At 37.0% G+C, this 24,760-nt stretch overlaps 1 protein-coding gene across 2 annotated transcripts in view; it reads right to left on the bottom strand.

The window, feature by feature from the left end:
- Nucleotides 1-3,481: 3,481 nt before the first annotated feature.
- The window catches only part of LOC145694482 (uncharacterized), a 55,068-nt gene continuing 33,789 nt past the window's right edge, over nt 3,482-24,760 (bottom strand). The window contains exons 2-3 of one of the 2 annotated variants that reach the window (XM_081770778.1): nt 14,039-14,098; nt 3,482-3,927 (exon numbers count right to left, since the gene is read on the bottom strand). In XM_081770778.1, coding sequence (XP_081626904.1) covers nt 3,715-3,927; nt 14,039-14,098 — 273 coding nt within the window. In that variant the 3' untranslated portion in view covers nt 3,482-3,714. Of the gene's footprint in view, nt 3,928-14,038; nt 14,878-24,760 lie in introns of those variants that run through there. The other variant, XM_081770779.1, reaches the window with a different exon arrangement.

The following is a 24,760-nucleotide window of genomic DNA, read 5'->3' on the forward strand; positions in this document are numbered from 1 at the left end:
TTGATCAAAACAAACAGAGGGTTAGAATTAAGATTGCAAGGAAAAGAAAAAGTAAGAAAAATCCCTGGCACTCTATTTGCAGACGATGTGGCTCTGATGAGTAATAATATAGAAGATATTAAGGAAATGTTAGAAACAGTAGTTAGGAAAGGAGAAGGAAGAAATAGGTCTAAAAATAAATGAAGAAAAAAGCAAGTTCATGGTTTTTAGTGGAGACATAGAGGATAAAAATATACAAGCAGGAAACATAGAAATAAGCAGGACTGAAAAAATAGAATTTTTAGGAATCACACTTGAGGAAGGAGAACAATACTTAGTTGAACATGAAAAAAAAAAACTGAAAAATAAAGTACAAAAATATACAGCAATTATAAAAAATAAAGCAATGTGGTCATACAATAGATATGAGGTATCAAGAATACTATGGAATCAAGTAGCAGTACCGGCGCTAACATATGCAAATGAAGTAATAACTTTAACGGAAAAAGCCAGGAGTATTTTACAACAGGCACAAAATCAAATAGGAAGGTTTGCCCTAGGAGCAAATAAATTAAGTGCAAATGTAACAATAACAGGAGAAATGGGATGGAGTGATTTTGAAAAAAGAGAAGGTGTGAGTAAAGTAAAATATCTTGGAAGATTAAAATTTATGGAAGAAACAAGATTAGTAAAAGTGGTGCATGAGGCCACTAAACATATGAGAAAAGGGGAGAACACGAAATGGTTTAGAAGAGTTAGGAAATTAGAAAGAAAGTATGATCAAACTACCCGCTGGCATAGAGAAGAAAATTATAAAAATTGGGAAAAAATCACAGAAAAAACATTTAAAGAGAAAGCGCAGGAAAAGTGATATGAAGAAGTTGTTAAGAAGAGCAGTTTAAAAGGAATATACACACATAAAAAGAGTTATGAGAAAATAAATTACATGAACAATGATTTAGGAAGCATTTTACTTTTCAAAGCCAGGTCAGGGAGCCTTGAAACAGGGGTAAGACTGAAAAAATTTAAAGAAGTGAATGAAAAATGTCAATTATGTTTTAAAGAAGATGAAACATTAGAACACATATTGTTAAAATGTGAAGAAACCCAAAAAATCAGGGAAAAATGGAAATGGATCGATGAAATGAAAGAGGAAGGAAATTTGGTTAAATTAGCTTGGAGGCTAGGCTTTAATATAAATGGAAGGGAACTAAGTGAGAAAGAAATGGAAAAAACCAAAGAACTTCTTGAATTTTAGTGGAAAAAGAAAATGGAAAACGTAAATGAAAAAAAAAAACAGTATTTACTTTTTTTTTCCAGGATCCAAACTTCCGAAGAGAAGGAAGGAAAATACCTTGAACCTGAACCTGAACCTGAATGTGGAAGTTGATCCCTAAAATTGAATTGAATTGAATTTCTCTTTATTTCAGCGGGCGAGGTTCAGCCGGAGGCTGCTCTGCCACCTAACCCTTGTCATCATTACAAAGAAAAGAAAGAAAAAAAAAGACACAAATAAGATACAAGATACAAATAACAACATAACATGATACATTCAATAATACTAATGATAAATAAAACACTCACGAATACAAGAACGGGAACTGTGGGTTTCGAAAATAAAATATTGATAAAAATATTTGGAGCAAAAAAGGCATACATTCAGGTAAATTAAAACAGTAAACAAGCTTTTATTTTATATCAACTACAGTTCACCGAGTGTTATAGAAATAGTAAAGTTCGTATGTATACGATAAGCATGACAAGTTGCTTGTATGGGAAATAAGCACCAAGTCCTAGGACTATTCAAAAAGCCTAGGGGGAGCTGGACGAAAGAGAAGGCTTCCGTGGAACATGAAAACTTATATAGATTTAATTTTCGGTTTTCGATTTCATATTATTATGAAATTATTGTATCAATAAAAAATACAAATTCAATTACCAACCCTGCCATCCCTTGCCATTCCAACATTATGTCACAAACTCGACTGCCAAAAAGGAGGAAAATAAATAATACAACTGCTCAATAAAATTTCCATTATAATAACATGTGTTACCTCACTAATGGAGGTAAATGTAATTGTTTTAAAATACGTAGTCGTAGTGTTATTATGAAAGTTGTAATTTATTATTTAGACATATTTAGATACACTCTATACCTCTGTGTGCGGGGGCTGATGGTGGAAGACGGAACACCAACATTCACCTGCACTTGAGCGTGGTAGGGGGAAAACTTCTTTTTCCTATCAGCTTACCTGAAACATATTATAAATATCAAACTTCATGTCATTAATCTTAACGAATTTCGAGATATGATTATCCAAATATAACAATTGCAACCAACTATTTTCAAGGCAAATATCAAAAACCACAGAAATCCAAATGCCGGTCTCCAACCTTAAAAGCTTCCGAGATATGAACATCTTATTTTAATAATTGTAATACCTGCCTCTTTTTCATTCTCATCACATTCCCTTCTGGTCAAATATATCTTTTAAAAAAAAAATCGCTGAATTATGTGTCTAATTATATTAAATGAGAAGTCAATATACCAAATTTCATGTTTCTAACATTCAGACTCCGAGATGTGGATACTTTAAGATAATAATTGGCAACCCTCTTTTCCCTTTTCCCCGTCGAATTTTCAAAAACCTTCGACGACAAATCCTTACCTTACATGACAAATCCTATGCCCTCTCTAAATTTTAAGTGTCTAACGCAAGCGGCTTGGCCTGGGCGTTGATCAGTCAATCAGGAGTCCAAATTGCAATTTTCGCGTACATTCCTGTCTTACTCACAGTATGTAACACCAGGGCCAGATCCGGGAAGGGGTGGGGGCAATTGCCCCCCATAAGAGGAAACTTTCTTATTTTAAATATAAATAAAACCCACCCCAAGCTCCTTCGTGGCTAAGCGGTTAGCGTACGCGCCTTCGGCATGGGAGACCCGGGTTCAATTCCCGGCGGGAGCTCATGTGGTTCGGATCCCACGTTAATCATTAGGTCCACGTCTCATATAGCCTTGCTGCTGAACGGGACGTTAAACTTAAATTCAAATCAATTCAAAACCCATCCCAGAGTTTGGAGTTCTTAAAAGTAGCTCTAAGTAGCAGTATTACAAACCACTGCCCCCCCCCCTTAGAAGTTCGTCCTGGATCCGCCCCTGTGAAGACACAGATTACCAATTATACAACGTTCCTTATACTTCAGTCTGGCATCATTATATAATAGTTTAATGTGAAATGTTGATATTTTTGACTGAAAATCATTTTAAAAACAAGTTAAATTTTTTGGAAATATGATACATATTCTATGTGTATATAAATATATTTTGTTATTTTTTTAAGTTTATTTTTATTTTTTTGTTATTTCGTGTATACGTTGTTACATTGTTTCAGTGTAAAATGGTCATTGATCTGTATCTGAAACATTTATAAATAAATAAATATAGATACTACAAATTGCATATTTACTAATAACTTAATTCATAAATAAACTTTTTTTTTTTACTTTTTTGTCGTACTGTTTATTTTTATGACAATATAAATTATATCCGTACATTCTTCCATAATTATGAAATATCTCAATTAAAATATTTATTACAAACAAACAAAAATCAAAAGTGAAGACTGATAACTTAGCATGCCTTGTTTTACTTACAGGAAATCTTATTTTTTAAATAATCATTTTCAAACAAGACAGTTAGTAAAAGAAAACCCATTTACTATACTTGCAGAATTCAACCCAAATGTTGAGTTTCCTTCAATTGTTCATCATTCATGGCTTCGGTTTTTGGTTCTACAACTTCGGTTTCTGCTTCTTCTGTCTCCGCACTGGACTGGTTGTTCAGTTCATGCATCGCCTCTTCCATTATATCACCTAACGTAGCATGGCTGCCTGTTATTTGGGAATGGGACTTCTTGCATTGAGAACTCGATGACTTTACTTCCTCCTGTTGAGTCAATATGTATACATATTATCTCATATATACAGTATATAGACTAAATAAAAAGATACACTGCCTACATTGGAAGGGTCTATAGCACGGCCAACAAGAGATGGTCTCTGACGTTTCTTACCACATGCGGTGGGACATTGCAGCCCCTACTTTGATACCAGTGTTACCAACCACAATCACTCTGTCTTATATCATTAATTAAATTGCCACTACAGTTGCACCGAAAAAAAAAAAAAAAACTTGACACGCGAGTAGTGGCAATGTCACTGCGAGCTGTCAGAGACGTTCTCTTACTGGACGCACTATAGGACAAAAAACAGACAAGTGGGGCCGCGGTAGCTCGGTGGTAGAGCGTTCATCTCTGGTGCTTGGGATCCCGGGTTTGATCCCAGCTCCCGCCAAGTGAACTTCGTGGTGGATAAACACCGTGTACGTGGTTTTCTCGAGGTTCTCCTGTTTCCTTCCGCTTTCTTCATTCCACCCTTTCATTCACTACTCATCATCACCGTCTCCTTTAGCTTCGACGGTATAAACGTGGAACGTAAAACTCAAAGATTTCATTTTTTTCAAAAGGCAGACAAAAAAAACATAATGAAATCTAGAGTGGTACAACTTTAAAAAAGAAAACACTGTTAACCAGGGGAATAAACGTTAGGAGGAACGCTAGAGGATGTCGTTCCCCTACTTCCAAAAATATCTATGGCGTCCTCCCACTTCCTAAAAATTACAATGGGCAAGTACAAGCATGGGAGACATTGTGATGTCATGCGTCCCCCTATCTTTTCAGATTTACTTCACCCCTGCTGTTAACAAAATATTCTGATGTTACTAACATTCTAAGTGATTCAAACACGTCAAAAACACTACTCTCTTAGTTTTCATTTTCAAAAGTGTTTTTTATGGTTCTTATTGTAAACCAGTGATGGATAATCTTTTTTTAGAAGAGGGTCAAAGAAAAAAAGGAAAACTTATAGATGGCTCAGCAGACTTTATTAAGAACAACAAATGTACATTTTAGAAAAATCTTGTAACAATAAGCCCTATTAATAATTGAATTTACTCATAATCAGTTCGAATTAGGATGCACTGACTCCAAAGCGAATTTAAATGCCCATTTGTCAGTGTGTTTCTAATTCAACTCTCTCGAAGTAACCCTATTCTTCTTTTGATTCTGCAGATTAGAAATCATGTCGCGGGCCGGATATAACCTTCTAGGGAGCCGTGTCTGACTGGCGGGCCGTAGATTGCTTATTATTGCTCTTAGCTCTTCATTTACTATCATTTCGTAGCATTATTATTTATATACAGGCAGTGGAGTCATTCAGCCGGTTAAAATTTCCCAAGGACCAGGTTCGGTTATTGAAATTCTCTCTTCACCTGGAGATCCAGTACTTACGAATAAAATTTTCATTCTCTAGTACTGATTTTACTGTTGTTTAATGAAAATTTATTGAAATTATTCAAGTATAATTAAAACTTTTTAAAGTCTGATTTTAATGTATAAAAGTATAAAGCAATAGCAACACGGCGCCGATTTCTCTGTAAATTTGGGGGGAGGGGCATTTATAAAAAATACATATAACAATAAAAAATACATATAAAAATACATATTCATAAAAATACACGGGGCCCAGATGAGATTTGGGGGCCTGGGCCCTCAGGATCGGTGCCCTTGAATAGCAATATTCTTTAAAACGCAAGAGGTTTGCATCAGCTTTGTAAAATAATGTAAACAACTTTTGTGAAAGGGAAAGTGTCCTGCCAAAATAGTATATAAAACCTCATTCTCAATAACAAGTTATGAATTGGGTAGCTGAATTTTGGATGTTTCTCGAAGAACTTCAACAATGGCAGCACACTCTCCTGGCCAGTAAGTTGTGCTTTCCATATCCTTCTTAATTTTGTTATGATGACTTTGGCTATCTCAGATTGTTAGTAGGCTTCCATAGACAGGCTAAATCAAATAGATATGCCACTATCACTATTAAATGTTAGATTAATTAGATTTGTTTCGATTTCATTAATTTGTCACGGCTCCCATTATATTGTTGTGTTTATTGTCTTAATTTTGTGAATAATTATCTGCATAAGCTAATGACACCTATCTTACTAATAGGAATAAATATTCTCCTTTACTTGTGCCTTGAAATAGCTGCACGCGGAATGTGTTAGCTAACAATCCATCAATCCTTTCATTTCATATCAATATACAGATATATTCTCAATAGTAATGGTAATCCAATATGCATATATATTCATTTCATATTCTTTAATATCCCTTTGGGGATCCCATGGTACAATTTGTACCATACGGAGTGTTTCATGGTACATTGCGTTATAACTCTCCTATTTGAGCTTTTTCGTCCGTTTTTTCTTTCTTTCTTTTTTTCTTTCTTTCTTTCTTTTTTTTTTTGTTTTTTGTTTTTCAAGTCCAGAGGCATTGTAGAAGACATTACGTATGATTTCACACCTTCCTGCGTCGAGACATAGGAGGTGATGACGTCATAAGTCTAAAATTTATATTTTCGTGTAATACTTTTTTGGGGGGTTTATGTAAAGTATTTTGGTGGGCTTATTTTTGCACGTAGAAGATTGAAATTGTGCACAAACATTCAGTCCACCGAGTAGTATTTACCAGATTTTTTCAGATTTCTGCGTTAAAACAGGGGGTACAGAGGGGCTAAACCTTGAAAAAGAGAAATTTTTACCAAAAATCCCTTTCACGGGATTTTCCCGCCTTAGATACATGATGGGGACAAGTGAATGGTACCTCCTGAAAGGCAGTTCTATTCTGAAGAGAATGATGGGCGAAACATGACCCTAGGGTAATTAGGGATGTATCAGGGAATGTTTAAAAATTTCCCTCTGTATACGGGAATATGGGACATTGTCGGTATATATATTTTTTTTTTTTTTGGCGGGCTTACTTTTGCACCTGGAAAATTGGAATTGTGCATAAACATTCAGCCCACCGAGTAGTATTTACCAGATTTTTTCAGATCTCTGCGTTAAAACAGGGGGGTCCAGGGGGGACTAAAAGTTGAAAAAAGGATATTTAGATCCAAAAATCCCGTTTTTCCTCATTTTCCCGCCTTAGACACATGATGGAGAGACGTGAGTCATACCGCCTGAAAGGCAGTTCTATTCTGAAGAGAATGATGGGCGAAACATGACTCTAGGGTAATTAGGGATCTCTCAGGAAATTTTTTACCTGAGATCATGGTGTTTTACGGTAATTTGGGGCATGGTGGGAATTCCTGATAAAATGTCTCCCGCCCTTGGTATTCAAGATAGAAACTTGAAATTTGGCACACACATTCAGTATGCCAAGTACTATTTATCAGATTTTTTTTAGATAGCTACGTTCACACAGGGCCGCTCGAGGGGCCCAAAGTGCGAGAAAAAATTCCCTCCGAAATTTTCCCTTTGACATCATTTTTCCCGCTCCTGGTATATGGTATGAGCATGCAAGTGGTATCATTTGAAAGCCAGCTCCACATTCTGAAGAGAATGAGGTATGAACCATGATCCTAGGATAAATAGTGACGATGCAGTAGCTGCTTGACTGAAAGTCTAAAAAATAGCCCAAAAAGCCGGGTACCGGAAAGGGATATTCAAATTAAATAGAGAAATGTTAATTTAATATTTATAAGAGACGAAACATTACGGATCTAATTAATACTTATTTGCCTTTCCAATTTTTAGAGAGAATTAAGAGTACTGCATTTGAGACGTGACACTTTAAATCTCATCAGTGGAAATACAATTCTGCCGATGTGCAGAAGCAGTTCTTTTCTGTAACCTGTTTCGTTACCTGTCAAAAATGCAAATTTTACGTTACACTGATGTAAACCAAATCGAAATAGAACCCTCATTTTTTGGGGCATTCATACAGGTGTCGCTACTGTTCCAATGGCTCCGAGTATTCCAAACATCAACCATTGTAGCCTTGTGATTTCTTCTTTAATTCTAGGCCTATCTCAACACTTGTTGAGTTTTGCTAACTGTCAATGTAAGCATGCCACATGACTTAGAAAAAAAAATACTCTAACAAGGTACATTCGCAAAGTTTCCCCTCGGGATTCGTGTAAAATTGATTCAAATGCAAAGTTCTCCGCGGCCCAATGTGCATTGTACTAATTTTAGCGGCCCATATCGGTAATTTCATATTTATGGCCCTTCATATTGACCGGAATTCAATCATACACTACACGCTTGGACACAAAATTGCTGTTAGTTTCTTTAGATATAACTGAACATGAATATGGGCATATGCAAAACAAATTGGCTCAATCCCTGCTTCTCAAACACATGTTACCCACCCCGGCCACCATCTTGGATCCGTCATATTGGATTTAACTTTCGGCTTTTTAAATGCGAATAAGTGCAAGTGATATATCAAATTAATGTACAATTTTCTCAGAAATTCACTGATATAATGTATTTTACCTAGCTTGTACCGTTTGGAAGGTATTGCATGTTAAATCCCTCCAGGCACTTCGCGAATAGACATTGCACAGTAATATCAGTTACGCTTACGTTTTGATGTCGACAAATCAAAATAATTTCTAACACGAAAATACTGTAGACATAAACAAACTCTTTACATTAGTGTCATAATCTTATTACATTTCTGTGAGTAATTGTTATTACTACCATGTTGTACTATAACAAGCAAGTATTGTATTACGGTCAAAATGTCTAATGTAAATCTAGATACGACCAGATTTGGGTGAAGAGCTACCATTTCTGTATTGATGTCTGTGTGTCTGTATGTATGAACGTTCAGAGAATATTTCGTCAACGATAAATCACACAAAACACGGGCCTCTGCACAATTTTCTATTTGGTTCAATATTCGTGAAGTTCCTGACATTTAACATGCAATATGTTGCAAACGGTACAAGTTACGGTAAACTCACTACACCAATGAATTTTTGAGAAAATTGTAAATTAATCTGATGTATCACTTGCACCTATTCCCAATTGAAAAACCGAAAGTTGAATCCAATATGGCGACCAGGGTGGGTAACATATGTCAGAGAAGCCAGTACTTGATCTAATTTGTTTTGCATATACCCATACTCATGTCCAGTTACATCTAAAGAAATTAAAAGCAGTTTTGTGTCCGAGCGTTATAGTAGTGTATGATTGAATTCCAGATATATATATATATATATATATATATATATATATATATATATATATATATATATATATATATGAAGGATCATAAATACGCAAAGTACCGGTATGGGCCGCGGAAAACTTCACATTTGAACCAATTTTACACAAATCCCGAGGGGACACTTCGCAAATGTACCTTGTTAGTCACCGTTACTAGTGTCATTGGAATAAATAATAATAATAATATACAGCAATATATAGTAATAATACTAAATCAACTTATCCTAATCATAGAACCAGTTGTTAAATTTAAATGATTTGCATGTAGTATACAGCATGGAGAACAAAATTTGCATTTGAAGTGGAGGAACACGATGAGTACGGAATATCAACAAATACAACTTTTCAGATGTAAATATTTACACACTATGGAACAATTGTGCTTTTTTTTTTTTTTTTTTTTTTGTAAGTATCTATTATGTTCTTATTTTGGAAAAACTCATCCGATTTTCTATCAGGAATTTTGTCCTGACAGTGGAGACAAAATTCAAATGAGGCAGGGAAGCAAAAGGACACTATTTTGGTACATATTTACCAAGCCATGTACATGGAAGTCCTTAACAGACGAGAGAAGATATCAGATAGACTATATTATGATTCAGGATAGGTATCGGAATAGCTTGAAGAATGCTATTTGATCATAACCTTGTTCTGGCTGGAGTGGATATTCAACTGAAAAATGTAGACAGAAGAAAAGTAGGCAACAAGATGCTGAATACTGAAAAGCAGGAAAACGAGGAAGTAAAAAATATTTTCGCTGAAAAATTCGAAGAAAAATACTCAAATGAGGAAAGGATAGGTGCAAGTAGTAATAGACTGTGAGAGCATATTAAGATGGCAGGCTGCAGAAGAAGTAGTAGATTACTGCGAATAGAGAAAGGCTAAGAAGCCATGGGATACAGAACAAATGTTGCAAAATAAGAATGGAAAGTAAAATGTAGAAACAGGTTGATGCAGAAGAGTGCAGAAAGATATACAGCAAGTTAAAGAACGAGTTACTAAAGGAAACAGACAGAGCAAAGGAAGATTTTTACAAAAGAATATGCGAGGACATAGAATAATTAGAAAGAAAATGAAATCTTTAAGTTTTACGTCCCACGGTTATGCCGGTTAGGCTAAAGGAGACGGTGATGATGAGAGATGAGTGAAATGAAGAAAGTGGGAGGAAACGGGAGAATCCCGAGAAAACCCACGAGCACGGTGTTTGTCCACCACAAAGTCAATACGGCGCGAGCTGGGATCGAACCAGGGGCCGCAAGCACCGAAGGTGAACGCTTTACCACTGAGCCACCGCGCCCCCAATAATTAGAAAGAGTTGGGAAATATGAGAAAATGTACGAGGGGAAATCTATGGAACTTCGGAGGAAACAAGGAGGTATTACGATGGCAGTAGAAAATAAAAATGGGAAGGAAGGTAGTCAGCGAGAGAAGTGAAATCTTAGGAAGATGGGAAGAATATGTCGAGGACTTATATGACAGCAGGGCTAGACCGTGGGGCCTAAGAATAGAAAGACAATCGGCACAGATAATACACCAACCGAGTTCATTAAGAATATGGGAGAAAAGGGCAGAAAAGAATTGTTCCAAGTATGCAATGAAATATGCGAAACAGGAGAGTAACCAAAAGACTTCTTGAAGACGATCAAGATACCGATTGTTAAGAAATAGAACCCAGAGAGATGTGAGAATTACAGAATTATTAGTCTCGTATCGTATGCAGCACTGAACAGAAGTGTATGAAAGAAGACATGAAAAAGTTAAGAAGGAACAGTTCGGGTTCAGGAGCGGTAAGAGCACAAGAGATGTAATTGGATTATTAAGGGTGATCGGTGAAAGATTTATAGAAAAAGGGAAAGAAGTGTATGTTGTATACATTGATCTAGAAAAGGATTTTGACCTTTCTAGAACTGGGAATTGTTGTTGGGAGTTCTAAATAATGTTAGATTGGAATGGAAAAATAGAAGACTCATAAGAAACTTATATATGAACCAACAAGTAAGTTTTAGAATAGGGGAGGAAATGACAAAGGAGAGTGTAATTGGAAGGGGAGTCTCTCGCCAACATTATTTAATATCTATCTAGAAGAGATATTGAAAGAAAGACTATATAATGAAGACGACATTTCGGTAGGAAGTAGAATGATTAGTGCAGATGAAATGGTTGTTGTTGCGGAACCACAACATCCGCAACAAGAAAATCAATAAGATGTTAGAAAACTTGAGAAACGGCTGGGATGAAAATAAATGTTAGAAAGACAAAAGCTATGGTGATTGGAACGAAGCGGTCGGTATCAAATATAGAAGCAGGAGAGGAGAAAATAAAACAAGTTGACTAGTTTTTGATACCTGGGTAGTATTATTAGTCATGATATTAAGTGCGAATGTGAAATAAAAGCAAGGGTAGCTATGGTAAAAGAAGCCTTTAGGAGGAAGAAAAGTGGAATTTGTGGAACTTTGAATAAAAGAGTTGAGAAAAAAGACTCACAAAATGCTTCGTGTGAAGTACTGCACTGTAGACCTATGTGGCAGAAACATGGACATTATGCAAAAATGATGGAAAACAATTGGAAGCTTTCGAAATGTGAATGTGGAGAAAAACGGGAAGAATTAGCTGGGTGGAGCGGAAAACATATGAAAGGGTGTTAGAAATGGTGCGGGAGAAAAGAACACTTTTAGATATTACTGACAAGTGAGAAGGGAAACTGATTGGGTCATTGGCTAAGGAAATAGTATCATGAGGGACGTGCTACATGGTATGGTGAGAAAGAAAACGGAGGGGGCGAAGGAGACTACAATTAATGGATAATATCAAAACAGAAAAATCATAGGTGAAGACGAAATCGGAAAGATTAGTTGAAGACCGTGGAGCACGGAAGCTTCTCAACTGTGCCAAGTTACCTGCCAACAATGGAGTATACCTATGATGAAGATGATGACTATGCCATCTTCTATTCTCATATTAAATATAGAATTGCTTTCTGGGAGTCTTCACTCTAACTTCATAATATATTCAAACAACAAGAATGTATCGTAAGAATCGTTATAAAATCACAAACGCACCAGCTAAGAAAGCCTTCTTTGTTGATATTTGAACTACTGGAAATTACTTAGGGTCATTTGGATAATATTGAAAGAGGTAGTGATACACACAACTACCTTACGCGTGCAAAAGGTAATTTATCTGCTGTGTATCATAGAACATCTGCATATAGAAAATCACATATCTACATGAGTGTGAAACTGCATGATAAGGTATATGCGTACATAAAAAAAAAAAAAAATACTCTTGAGAAGAGTTTCTTTGTCAACTCAGTGTGCAAACTGCTATTAAACAACACATTTTATACAGTAAATGAATATCTTAGCAGCTAATTGTGAAACTTCTCAAAATAATTAAATTCCTATTGTATAATTATCTTTCTGTGCTGAATACAAGTGCACACACTATACAGTAATTGAAATAGTAATATATCCATATATATCATTATGATATAGAGTGTAGAAATAGTTTGGCCTATATATTTTTCACAAGTTGTTAAAGCAAGAACATTGTATTTGTTCTAAGTATTGTATCTGTTTTAAGTATTGACGAGTTCTATACTTTTTTGTACAAATATACTCGTAATATGGTTTATAGAGTACAGAATTAATCTAATTTAATTTAAAAGCGCGGTACGTTCCTAGCCAGATGTACCATGGCATGTAATTGTCCCAATGCTACCATTACGCGTGAGATAAATGTGGGCCTCATTCAGTTTGGTAACCATCTTCACTCCCACCCCAAGGATCTTTCGTAGTCTGTGTCGCAGTTAGTCTTTTGTTCATCAATGATGTTGCAGAAGTTCGTGGCTGTCAGTGGACTGCTCGAGATTTAATCTTTGAGGCATGTCATTTTTATGGTTTAACATTTTCCTAATTGTGTTTCATTATTCGGCTGTACGAAGAAGGTGCGCAAAAAAGGGCCATGATTGCCTTTCCCAATAACGGTTAACTTTCTGTGATATTTCACTAGCACTAACACAATACTTTAGCACCTGTAAACTAAAATACCACACTGATAACGGCGCAAATTTCATGTTTCTGGCGTAACTACACAGGTTATAGTCGTGTTATCGAATCGATCGGATATAAACCGATCAATCATCCGTACATTTCAATTTGGGCACGCAAAGTTTATTAGAAAATGTTAGGTTGAGTTACATCTATCTTGCCACAAATAATCACCATATAAATTTAGTTAGATCCTATTGCTTTTCTATAAAATTTGGATATGATTTCTTGCCATTATGAGAAACCGACAGTATTTTATGCTGGAAGAATAGTAATTGATGTAAACAGGTAAATGTCTATGTAACAATAAAGACACAGTTAGCTACTAATTCCTTGTATATGTGTTCAGGCCCTATCCAGGGGGGTCTAGGGGGCCGCCCCCCTAAAATTTTCACGGTAGGCTTGCAAATGAACTATAATATGGTGATGAAGTATAATATGGTTAGATCGTCCCCCCCCTCCCGCCCTACACTTTTGAGCTGGCTACCGGCTTGTATGTGTTATCTATAGTGTTAATTCTTAACCTCAACTTTCTATTAATTTACAGCCTTCAATATATTACCATTTTAAATCAGAAGGAAAAAGGAACTTACTACCCTATCCTTGTTGTTTTGTAGTACTCTTAGCTATATTCGATAAATGTGTTAGAATCTTCATCGGACAGAATACTTAGACAATGCAAAATATGAAACTTAATAAACCTTACATATTATTAATAAATATTGAATAGACCTATAGGTGCCCCAGCACTCAAATAGCCTTATTTTTAAAAATATATTACCTCAAGCAGTATAATTCCATTCTATTATACGATAGTGAAAAGAAAAACTATTTCTCTAATTATGTGTATATTTAGGCAACAGACTTACCGTTGAAACTGTCAGATCTTGAGTCTGGCATTCATTTTCATCTTCGTCACTCTCAGCACGCTGTAAATAAAATTTAATTTTTCTTAGATTCTTTAGCGATGATAAACTAGAACTTTTAACTGGAGTTCGTGGAAAACCTGTAAAAGTATCTTCAGGTAACGGTGGAAGACAAGTTACATTATCTAAATCAATTAGCGATTCTCTCGAATAAGATTCTGGGTATCGTTCATTAACATCCTGTTTGAGACTTCTAACACTACTTGAATTTATTAAATGAGAACCCTCTGGTAACTTATGTCTTGCTTCCAAAGCTTTAATTTTTTCAGATATTGAGGGCAAATTAATGTTCATCGTATCCTGATTACTAGAATCAGGCCTATCAGAATCGTCATTTTCGCTGAGCTCCTTTTCAAGAAATGTGGAAAGCTTTTCGTACTCCATTTTTAAACAGTGAGAAGCAGGCTCGCTTGGAGGAAGTTTTTCTACTAATTTAGCACTTGACATTGCAATTCTGTGAGCAATACTAACAAATGATCTGCCTGTATTTCTCATAGCGGACACAGTCTTTGATGATCTTGTAGTCAAACATCGCAAATAGTTCACATACTTTTCTGCTGCAACAGCTCTATCCTTGAGTTCCATTGCCATTTCTGTAATAGTGACTGCATTATGTAAAATTAGTTCTGCTTGTTCTATAGCATCAATGTACCTGGGTTTCTTTTCCATTTAATATGTTCTAACACTAAAATTTTGCCCCAAAATTAGAAACAGAAAGACGAGTAGTTCAAAGAACAGAGAAACAATTTTGTTGTTTACAAACAACAAGTTGCCAGATCGTGCACTTATTCAAAGAACTATAGCCAAAATAACATTATCATTCAATGACATTAACTCTGTACTTTCAAACTAAACTTGTGTTTTTAAGAAATGAAGTTAGATAGTATCCTAAATTTAGTAGTTAATATGTTTCCGCGCATTACTGATACAAACATGAATTCTTACAATACATACTTCTTTCGACAGGAAATACACTCCCAGTACCTTGTGAATTATTTCTTGTTGCATAAATTCCTTTTCTGGATAGACCGGACAGATTCACTTTAGGAGGGCTTAACCATTATATGTATAAATATAGCGATTGGACACATGCGATACACAGTGCAAAAACACAAACCAACTTGTGCTAGGTGGTTACTAAAAGGTACAATGTTATCTAGCCGTCAGGGCAGTAGAGGGAATAAGATTTCAACCCTCATCTGCCGCGTGGCTATTCGGTACGCTAACTACTTGATTATGACGCTAAGCAGTAAACATAATTCATATCAGTGATTTTTCCGTTACTTTATCTTCCTTACCTGATTCTTTAGTGATTATTTTCTTCAATTCACTATGATATTCATCGGTGTCTATAATTCAAATATTTCGATTCGACAAATCTGTTATATTACTTTAGAAATTATTCTATTTGAAATACTGATTACAAGATGAAGTTCTCGAATTTGAATGAGATTATGTATTTGCTACAGGCCAACTGGATTATTACCATTGGTTGCGCTTGAAATTACATAAATACTTTAGTGACCTTTTATTTTCTTATATAATGATTCCCTTTGTGTGTAATACTGTGAAACTAGATTAAGACTTTCTATGTTACTATCGGACCCAGAATATACATCAGAAACAAAAGGAGAAGGATTTACGATATGGTTCAACATGCGGAAGGTTGTTCGCTTTATATTCGACCATGGCGCTGGATCCCCAGTATTGTGAACTATCACACGGCATTGCAGTTTCCATTACAGCAAACTCAGACGCAAGACAGGCATAGGAATTTTGTCCCACCCCTCCCTGCAAGCTTTCCATAGAATATCCAGTAAGTCCAGGCGGCGATGTTAAAACCGTCGTTTTAATAGTCCAAATGCGCAAAAGTCGATTGGACTGACATCTTGGCTTTCCACAGGAATGTCTTCAAAAGGAATGATACGATTTCCTAATTCCTCTGCCATTTCCTGATAAAAACATAGTGATGTTCTTGTGGTATGACTCGCAGCGTTATCCATATGGATCATTACCTGGTTTGCGTCCATTCCATACAATTGTGGGATATCTCTGATAAAAAAAAAAGTGTCAGAATGGATTATTGGAAGTATCTTGAATTCACCTTCACGTTTCTACCCAGTTTACGTATTAGCAACTTACCCTCGTATGCGAATTCCGTTACGACCATAAAGCTACGAGAAAAACTTTCCCTGCACTAACGAACAAAGTTGCTACGCCCCTTGTCGTCAATGTCACGGTATGTGATCGTCCGAATGTGATCACCAGTAGTGAGACGGACATATGATTCATCCATTGTGACAACTTTCTTCCATTTGAAACCCGTCAGATATTTTTCGTACAATTTCCTGTAGTTCGTCTTACGTTCGGCAATGTAAAGGCCAACATACACTAGCGTATTTTCAGCGCGCATTTTCGGTCCGTAAAATGATGTCGTAAATTTCGGTCCGTAAGTTGGCCCATACACCTAGCGTAAAAATAGGCGCGTAAAAGAAGAAGAAAAAGAAGCGGTCAGTTTTCGCTCTTCCTTTTGCCTGTTGTTTCAGCACGCGGTCGTTTTCCAGTTTGCTCAAGTTGTTTGAACAGGACAGATCTATGTTTTAAATGCAGGTCCTATAAACATTATGCTATAAGGAAACGAATAAAAAGAAAGAACAAAACAATAGAAACATTTGGACTAGCAAGTGATATTCAATGTAGGAGTACTTTTTATTTCTTTTCATAGTATCGGAATGTGAAAATTCCCATAGAATGTTTTAACAAAGTTAAATGAGACAGATTTAAAAAGAAAGAAAGAAAGAAAGAAAGAAAAACAAAAGCTAAATCCATGATTTTGCGAAAGCAGTAATTCAATTTAATAAATTTTCTCACTAAATTTGTTAGATTTCTCGAATAAATAAATAAATAAATAAATCTACCCTCTGTGGCGTAACATATCTCATGGAACCAGGGCCTACCATCCAGCTTGTGCCACTCATGCCTTTAGGGCAGGGTGCGAATCCCGGGGCGGAATTTCCTCGTACTTTGTTTTAATCCCTTCCAAAAGCAACAAATTGAAACATTGGTCCCTCACAAAGCAATCAACTATCTCCTGTTAGGAACTATTTTATCCCCCTTCAAATATACACAACCTAATTCGCACACTGCTATTGGGTAATATATGCTCAGCACATCTGCTGCTCTTGTAGAATCTAGTCCTTAATGAAAAGGTCAACAAAAAGAAGGAATGTCAACTGTCTCCAAGTAAAAACAAACCAAGTTTTAATTTCGAAGTGTGACTTGACAAGCTATTTAAAAGTTACAAAGAATATCTAGAATAATTAAAATTTTATATTTAGAAAACGAATTAACACTTAATCTGGGATATAACATAACCAAATGAAAACAATATCAATTGTATTGTTGTACTTTACTAATATGAAATGCGGCAACTAATTCACTCTCCTGTTTTCTTTCACAATCTTTGAAGCATAGCATTTGTTCTAACAGTGACGATATTAATGCACCATGCCAGATTACATTGGATAGTACATTTGCTCATAATAAGAAGTTTTTGGAAGTTAAAATATCTTTTTAAGATAAAAAATACTTTACCTTAAATACAACTAATTTTTAAATATATAAGTGCTTGTGTTATCCCTTATCCATTTAGCAACTGTAGAATAGATTGCTTTATATTTAGAATAATTCTAATCAGAGTCGTAGCTAAGTTGGGGGGCCAGCGGGTCGGTTGCCCCGGGCGCTGATAGCAAGAGGGTGCCGAAGAAGCAAGAAGAAAGGAAAGTATTGGAAATGAAAAAAAAAAAGATTTGTTAAAAATTTTCTTGCTCGCTACGCCCGCAATCCAAATGTTTCAATAAGAGTTAGAACAAGTTTTTACTTATTACTTTAAAAAAAAAAAAAGCTATTATATATGATTTCTTAATGACGATGTGACATGCATGCTGCCAAGTAATGACTTACAGTGTAAACAAGAGCGTTTCCAAAATCAGAAACGGTCACAGTCTTAAATACGTATGTATTCGGCATTTTGATGATGATGAGTTTGGTTAGTTAATCACGTTTTTCTAACCAATCGTTTTAATCGTGACGGTGAGAATAAAGGTTTGAAAAATGAAAGGAGTGAAGAGACACACAAGTTGTTGTTTCAGCAGGAATATTAAAAATGATGGTAAACAAGGAGAATATTAACGTTCTTGAATTTGAAACAGTTGTAGAATAGGGGCTTAATGGGTCAGAACTTTACTCCACGAATTTCGTCTTTTTCAAAGACTGATCGCTACCAGTGTTTTTTTTTTTTCATTGACATATGAAATGCTTCCAATTTAAAGAAATTTATTGGGATCATTTCTCCATTAACTACTTGTATCGCCAGGATTCTTTTTTGTGCTTGCGTATCTAGTTGTGTGATATTTTTTTATTTATCTACATACATACAAAATACACACACACACATTATATATATATATATATATATATATATATATATATATATATATATATATATATATATATATATATATATATATATATATATATATATATATATATATATATATGTGTGTGTGTGTGTGTGTGTGTATTTTAATATTTTTATTAATAAAAGTAACCTTAAATTCAGAATTTTCAGTCATTAAAAGTATCCGGACACCCGGCTGAAAACGACTTAGAAGTTCGTGGCGTTCTCCATCGGTATTGCTGGAATTCAATATGGTGTTGGCCCACCCTTAGCCTTGATAACAGCTTCCACCCTTGCAGGCATACTTTCAATCAGGTGCTGGAAGGTTTCTTGGGGAATGGCAGCCCATTCTTCACGGAGTACTGAACTGAGGAGAGGTATCGATGTAGGTTGGTGAGGCCTGGCACAGTCGGCGTTCCAAAACATCCCAAAGGTGTTCTATAGGATTCAAGTCATGACTCTGTGCAGGCCAGTCTATCACAGGGATGTTGTGGTTGTGTAACCACTCCGCCACAGGCCATGCAGTATGAACAGATGCTCGATCGTGTTGAAAGATGCAATCGCCATCCCCGAATTGCTCTTCAACAGTGGGAAGCAAGAAGGTGCTTAAAACATCAACGTAGGCGTGCGCTGTGAGAGTGCCACACAAAACAACAAGGGATGCAAGCCCCCTCCAAGAAAAACACTACCACACAATATCATCACCTCCGAATTTTACTGTTGGCACTAAACGTGTTGACAGATGACGTTTACCGGGCATTCGCCATACCCACACCCTGCCATCGGATGGCCACATTGCGTACCGTGATTCGTCACTCCACACAACGTTTTTCCACTGTTCAATCATCCAATGTTTACGCTCCTTACACCAAGCGAGGTATTTACCTGCGTGATGTGTGGCTTATGAGCAGCCACTCGACCATGAAATCCAAGTTTTCTCACCTCACGCCTAACTGTCATAGTACTTGGAATGGATCCTGATGCAGTTTGGAATTCCTGTGTGATGGTCTGGATAGATGTCTGTCTATTACACTTTACGACTCTCTTCAACAGTCGACGGTCTCTGTCAGTCAACAGACGAGGTCGGCCTGTACGCTTTTGTGCTGTACGTGTCCCTTCACGTTTCTACTTGACTATCACATCAGACACAGTGGACCTAGGGATGTTTAGGAGTGTGGAAATCTCGCGTACAGACTTCTGACCAGAGATGTTCACCCTCGCAAGGGTGGCCCTCTCGAGAGCATCCTCACCCTCAAGTTCCCTCGCCCACAGTGACGCGAGGGTGAGGACAAGTTTTGGCCGCGAGGGCGAGGGTGCGCGAGGGCGAGGACAAGCTTCGATGGCGAGGGTGAGGGTGTGCGAGGGTAAGGACAAGTTTTGGCCGCGAGGGCGAGGACAAGCTTCGATGGCGAGGGTGAGGGTGCGCGAGGGCGAGGAAAAGCTTCGACGAAGAGGGCGAGGGTGCGCGAGGGCGAGGACAAGCTTCGATGGCTAGGGTGAGGGTGCGCGAGGGCGAGGACAAGCTTCGATGACTAGGGTGAGGGTGCGCGAGGGCGAGGGTGCGCGAGGGCGAGGACAAGTTTCGGCAGCGAGGGCGAGGATGCGCGAGAGCGAGGACAAGCCTCAACGAAGAGGGCGAGGGTGAACGAGGATGAGGGCCAAGTGTTACTGCGGGAGCGAGGATGCACGATGGCTAGAGACAACTTCCTTCAGGAGAACGAGGGCACGCGAGGGAGGAGGAAAAGCTTCCTTAAAGCAACTGTTTTGGAGTTTGCTGTTTGACCTCTTGGAGAGAGGCAAAATTTAAAATATCATCTGCCATGTCCTCTAGATGAAAAGTTAGTGTCATAGCAAGGTTATACATTAATCGTATTTTTCCTTTCAATTAATTGCAGTAGACAATTTCTCGTGTGTACGTACATAATTATTAAAAATAATAATGCAAATAAGAATAATATTTGATTTTTCCCATGAAAGTTTCCGGGTAGAAATAGCGCTACATTAAGAAGTAAGTGTGCCTCATTGTTGCCCTCCCTATGCTGGAGGCGTTTTAGATAAGAAGTGTCTACTACACTGTCGTGTTTAAAGAGTGTTGGTAGACAGACAGACAGTCACTCACGTCATTCAGCAGTAAATGACAAGAGCGCTGATATCTGAACAAACACAATCAATGAGAGAACCATCAGAATGCAGTAGATCAGATGGAAAAAGACTTGATGGAATGACTTTGGTTCATAGATGGCCATTTTGCTCTGGACTCGCTCGGACTCGGGCTCATTTTTTTCAACTGGGCTCTCGCTCATTTATTCCTTTGGGAATCGTGCTCGGGCTCACTTCCCTCAGTTGGACTCGCGCTGACTTATTTCATTGGCGCTCGGGGTAGCGCTTAATTATTGAACCCGAGAACGGTTGAGCGCGAATGCCGAGCTAGCAAGCGTTGGGCTCGTGAGTTTGGATGCCCATGAAATGGGCTGATTAATAGCATACATCCTCCTCCAATGTCCAACACTGATGAAGTTGTTACAATTAATCGGAATTTTTAACTTTTCATAGTTTTGTGACAGCCCAAACTATTATCTGAATCGATATTTGTTAAAATAATGTCAGTCACTATTGTATCGATTTTCATTATTACTGCTTTTATAATCTACGTGGGTAGAGCTATCATTTAGTTACAAAATAAATAATATGTTTTTTCTTGTCCTTAAATAGAAATATCTGACACGTTAATACTGAAATTTTGTTAAAAGAGCTGCTTTAACAAAATAAATTTAATAAGTTCCACAAGACATAAGTTGTTTATGCAGCCGAAATTTGCAACTGTTGACTGATTGCCGTTTAGCGTCCTCTTTCGTCGGCGAGGCTATATGAGAAGTGGACCTATAGGTTTAACGCGGAATTCGATCCACTGTCGTTCAATGTTCTCCCACTCGGAATTGTCCCCAGGACCCCATTCACCAAAGGTTCGCGTGCAAGCCAGTGAGATAGTGTTTGTATGTTATGTTGTTTAATGATTTTTATTAGGAATAAAATACGTTACAGGATGATATACTGATTGTAAATATTATAGTGCAAGTATTGAACGATTGTGTGGTAAAAGGAGAAATATAAATTTGGACAAATTTAAAAAAAAAAAGGCCTGAAAAAAAACTGTAGGATATATGAAACATATAAAACTTAGGAAAAGCCACTTCAGCAAAACGAGCAGGATTTTGTTGGGGGTAAACAGTTTAATCATATTATTATTAATTTTGCACAAATGTGTCACACATCATAGCATGGGCGGCGATTATGGGGCAAAGGGGGACAGTTACCCCTCCCCACTCTTTTGAATTGACCCATTAATGTCGCTATATAGTTTCATTTGGAAATATAAAGTTTTTGTATGTATTAAGGTTCATAGAATGAAAATGAGTGTTTTGAAGTATTTTATTTGTTTGCTGACGGAGTTTCAAAATTAAGCTCTTTAGATCTTTCCCTTTGAATTTTTTCAAATTCCTCAGTTACGCTACATACATTAGGGATGGCCAACGTGTTGACTGTCAAATTCTGACAGATAGTCCGCTGCAGTCACCGAAACTCATCAAACCTTGATTTCACCTTCACCCTCATGAGAGCTGCCCTTGTGTGGCTGAATACTTATGCTTGCATCGTAGTTCAAGGAACATTTTGAAGTAAAGGCATTGGATACTGTTGATAAATGATGTAAACGTCACTATCGACCGAGATCTCCATTGTAACAGTTGTTCCATTTTAGGTGTTCCACAGTAAATTATACGATGATATGTTTAGTTTCCTTTCTTTAGGACGTATGTTAAGCAAGGGCGGATCCAGGACGGACTTCTGGTGGGGGTGGTGGGTTGTAATACTGTTACTTAGAGCTACTTTTAAGAGCTCCAAACTCTGGGATGCGTTTTATTTGTATATATAAAATAAAGAAGTTTCCTCTTCTGGGGGGGAGCGATCGCCCCCACTGGATCCGCTACTGACGATAAGGAAATAATTCAACAAATAGGTTGAATAATTGATGCTCTGGTCCTCACGAAGGAGGCTCTCTCGAGGCCTCCTCACTCTCAATTACCCTCGCCCTCAATGATATGAGAGCGAGGGTGCGCGAAGGCGATGAAAAGTTTTGAGCACGAAGGCGAGGGCAAGCGAGGATAATGGACAACTCCTATCGCGAGGGTGAGGGTCCGCGAGGGCGAGGAAAAGCTTCGACGAAAAGGGCGAGGGTGTGCGAGGGCGAGGAGAAGCTTCGCAAGCGAGGGTGGAGGGTGCGCGAGGGCAAGGACAAGCTTCGATGGCGAGGGTGAGGGTGCGCGAGGGCGAGGAAAAGCGCGCGAAGGCGATGGACAATTCCATTCGCGAGGGCGAGGGTGAACGAGGGCGAGGGCCAACTGCTACTGCGAGGGCGAGTGTGAGTGAGGTCGAAGTAAAATGAACATCTATGCTTCTGACACAAGTGACACCCAATCACCTGACCACGTTCGAAGTCCGTGAGTTCCGCGGAGCGCTCCATTCTCCTTTCTCACGATGTCTAATGACTACTAAGGTCACTGATAATGAGTACCTGGCAGTAGGTGGCAGCTCAATGTACCTAATATGAAAAACGTATGTTTTTTGGGTGTCCGGATACTTTTGATCACAGTGTATGTAGTAGCCAAACTACATTTTGTATTTCAGAAGTACGAACATTAAACATATTCTTTACCTTCATCGATCAATATTAAGAAATTTGCAAATACTCTCTCTTCAGAGTTTCCGTTACATTTCACAAAATATTTTTGACCGTAAAACGATCAAAATTAAAATCTTCTTTATGTGGTCACATACAGAATAAAATTACAAAAGTTTACAATTATTACTGGAAATTGATGCTGTTACCCATTTCGAACATTTTTAAATCACATAGTTTCTAACGTATTAAAATTTCATTTCTTACATATAGTATGAAACGTAAAAAGTTGTAAATTTTTATAACTTTTCTCAAAGTGGATTTGTGTACAGCAAAGGCAGTTTTGTAACTTTAACAGAAAGTCCAAAATAAGCCTCTTGAAAACAGCTTTTATTTGTAAAAGAATAGAGAATGATCACTTTCGGTTGTTGCAATAGTCTGTGCAAGCAGCATGATAAAAATTCAACATAGCATAACAAGAACAGCTGTTTCTCTTATTTGTAAATAAATAAATAAATGAATAAATAAATAAATAAAGGAAAGAAGGAAGCTTGATAAGGTGAGTGTAGGGGCGCCGAATTCTACTTCGCCCCTGGAGCCGAAATCTCTAGGTACGGCTGTTTTTCATCCACCTCCTAAACATTTGTATTGTTTACTAACACTTATCGACTCGACTGTGATATTCCTCATTATTGTAATATATATATATATATATATAATTTTTCGAACTTTTAATATTCTCTTTCACCGGACGCAAATTCTTATTAATTAATACACTGAGAAAAGTCCGTTATCCGGACAGCGGTATATTGTACAATTATACGGAATCATTATGTTTACTACAGAAACCTGCACGGAGCATACGTTATCCATATGCTACAGACTTTCCCCGCTTAGATGTTACATCATGCCGTTGCAGGATGTATGACATCTAACAGTCTTCCATATATTACATACGTATGTATACGTATGTTACATACGCCAGTTGTATGCTACATGCGTATATCTGTATGTGAGATCCTGACCACCTATATACAGTTCTTTCGTTCGTACAGAAAGTACGTTTATTCGAAACATGTATGCGGAAAGTATGTATAAAATGTACTTTTTCCAGTTATACATTTGCTGTACGTTAAGTCCTAAAACTACATGATTTACACATGTAACCTACGTTTTTAAGTACGCCACATACATTTTTTCTGAGTATATAATTTCACAATACGCCCTATGTCCGCCTCTCATGTTAGTGTATAAGATATAAGAAATTTACAGCATTCAATGTAAGGTCTACTGAAAAGCTTTTGACACAGTAAGCAGACACTTATGATCGATGTAAACCAACTTTTAAATTAAAAAATGATTGATTCAAATGACTGGACCAAACCACATGTTCAAATTAAATATAACAAATTTGGTGTTTTTTAAAAATAATTTAGTTAATTGTAAACAAATTAATTTAAGTTGTTGGCCAATGTAATGACTATTAGTGAATATTCTACGTTTGAACGCATCGTTGGATGATTAACAGTTA

Source organism: Thermobia domestica, chromosome 9, assembly GCF_964235325.1.
Source record: "Thermobia domestica chromosome 9, izTheDome1.hap1.1, whole genome shotgun sequence".
In the NCBI taxonomy this organism is placed as follows: Eukaryota; Metazoa; Arthropoda; class Insecta; order Zygentoma; family Lepismatidae; genus Thermobia; species Thermobia domestica.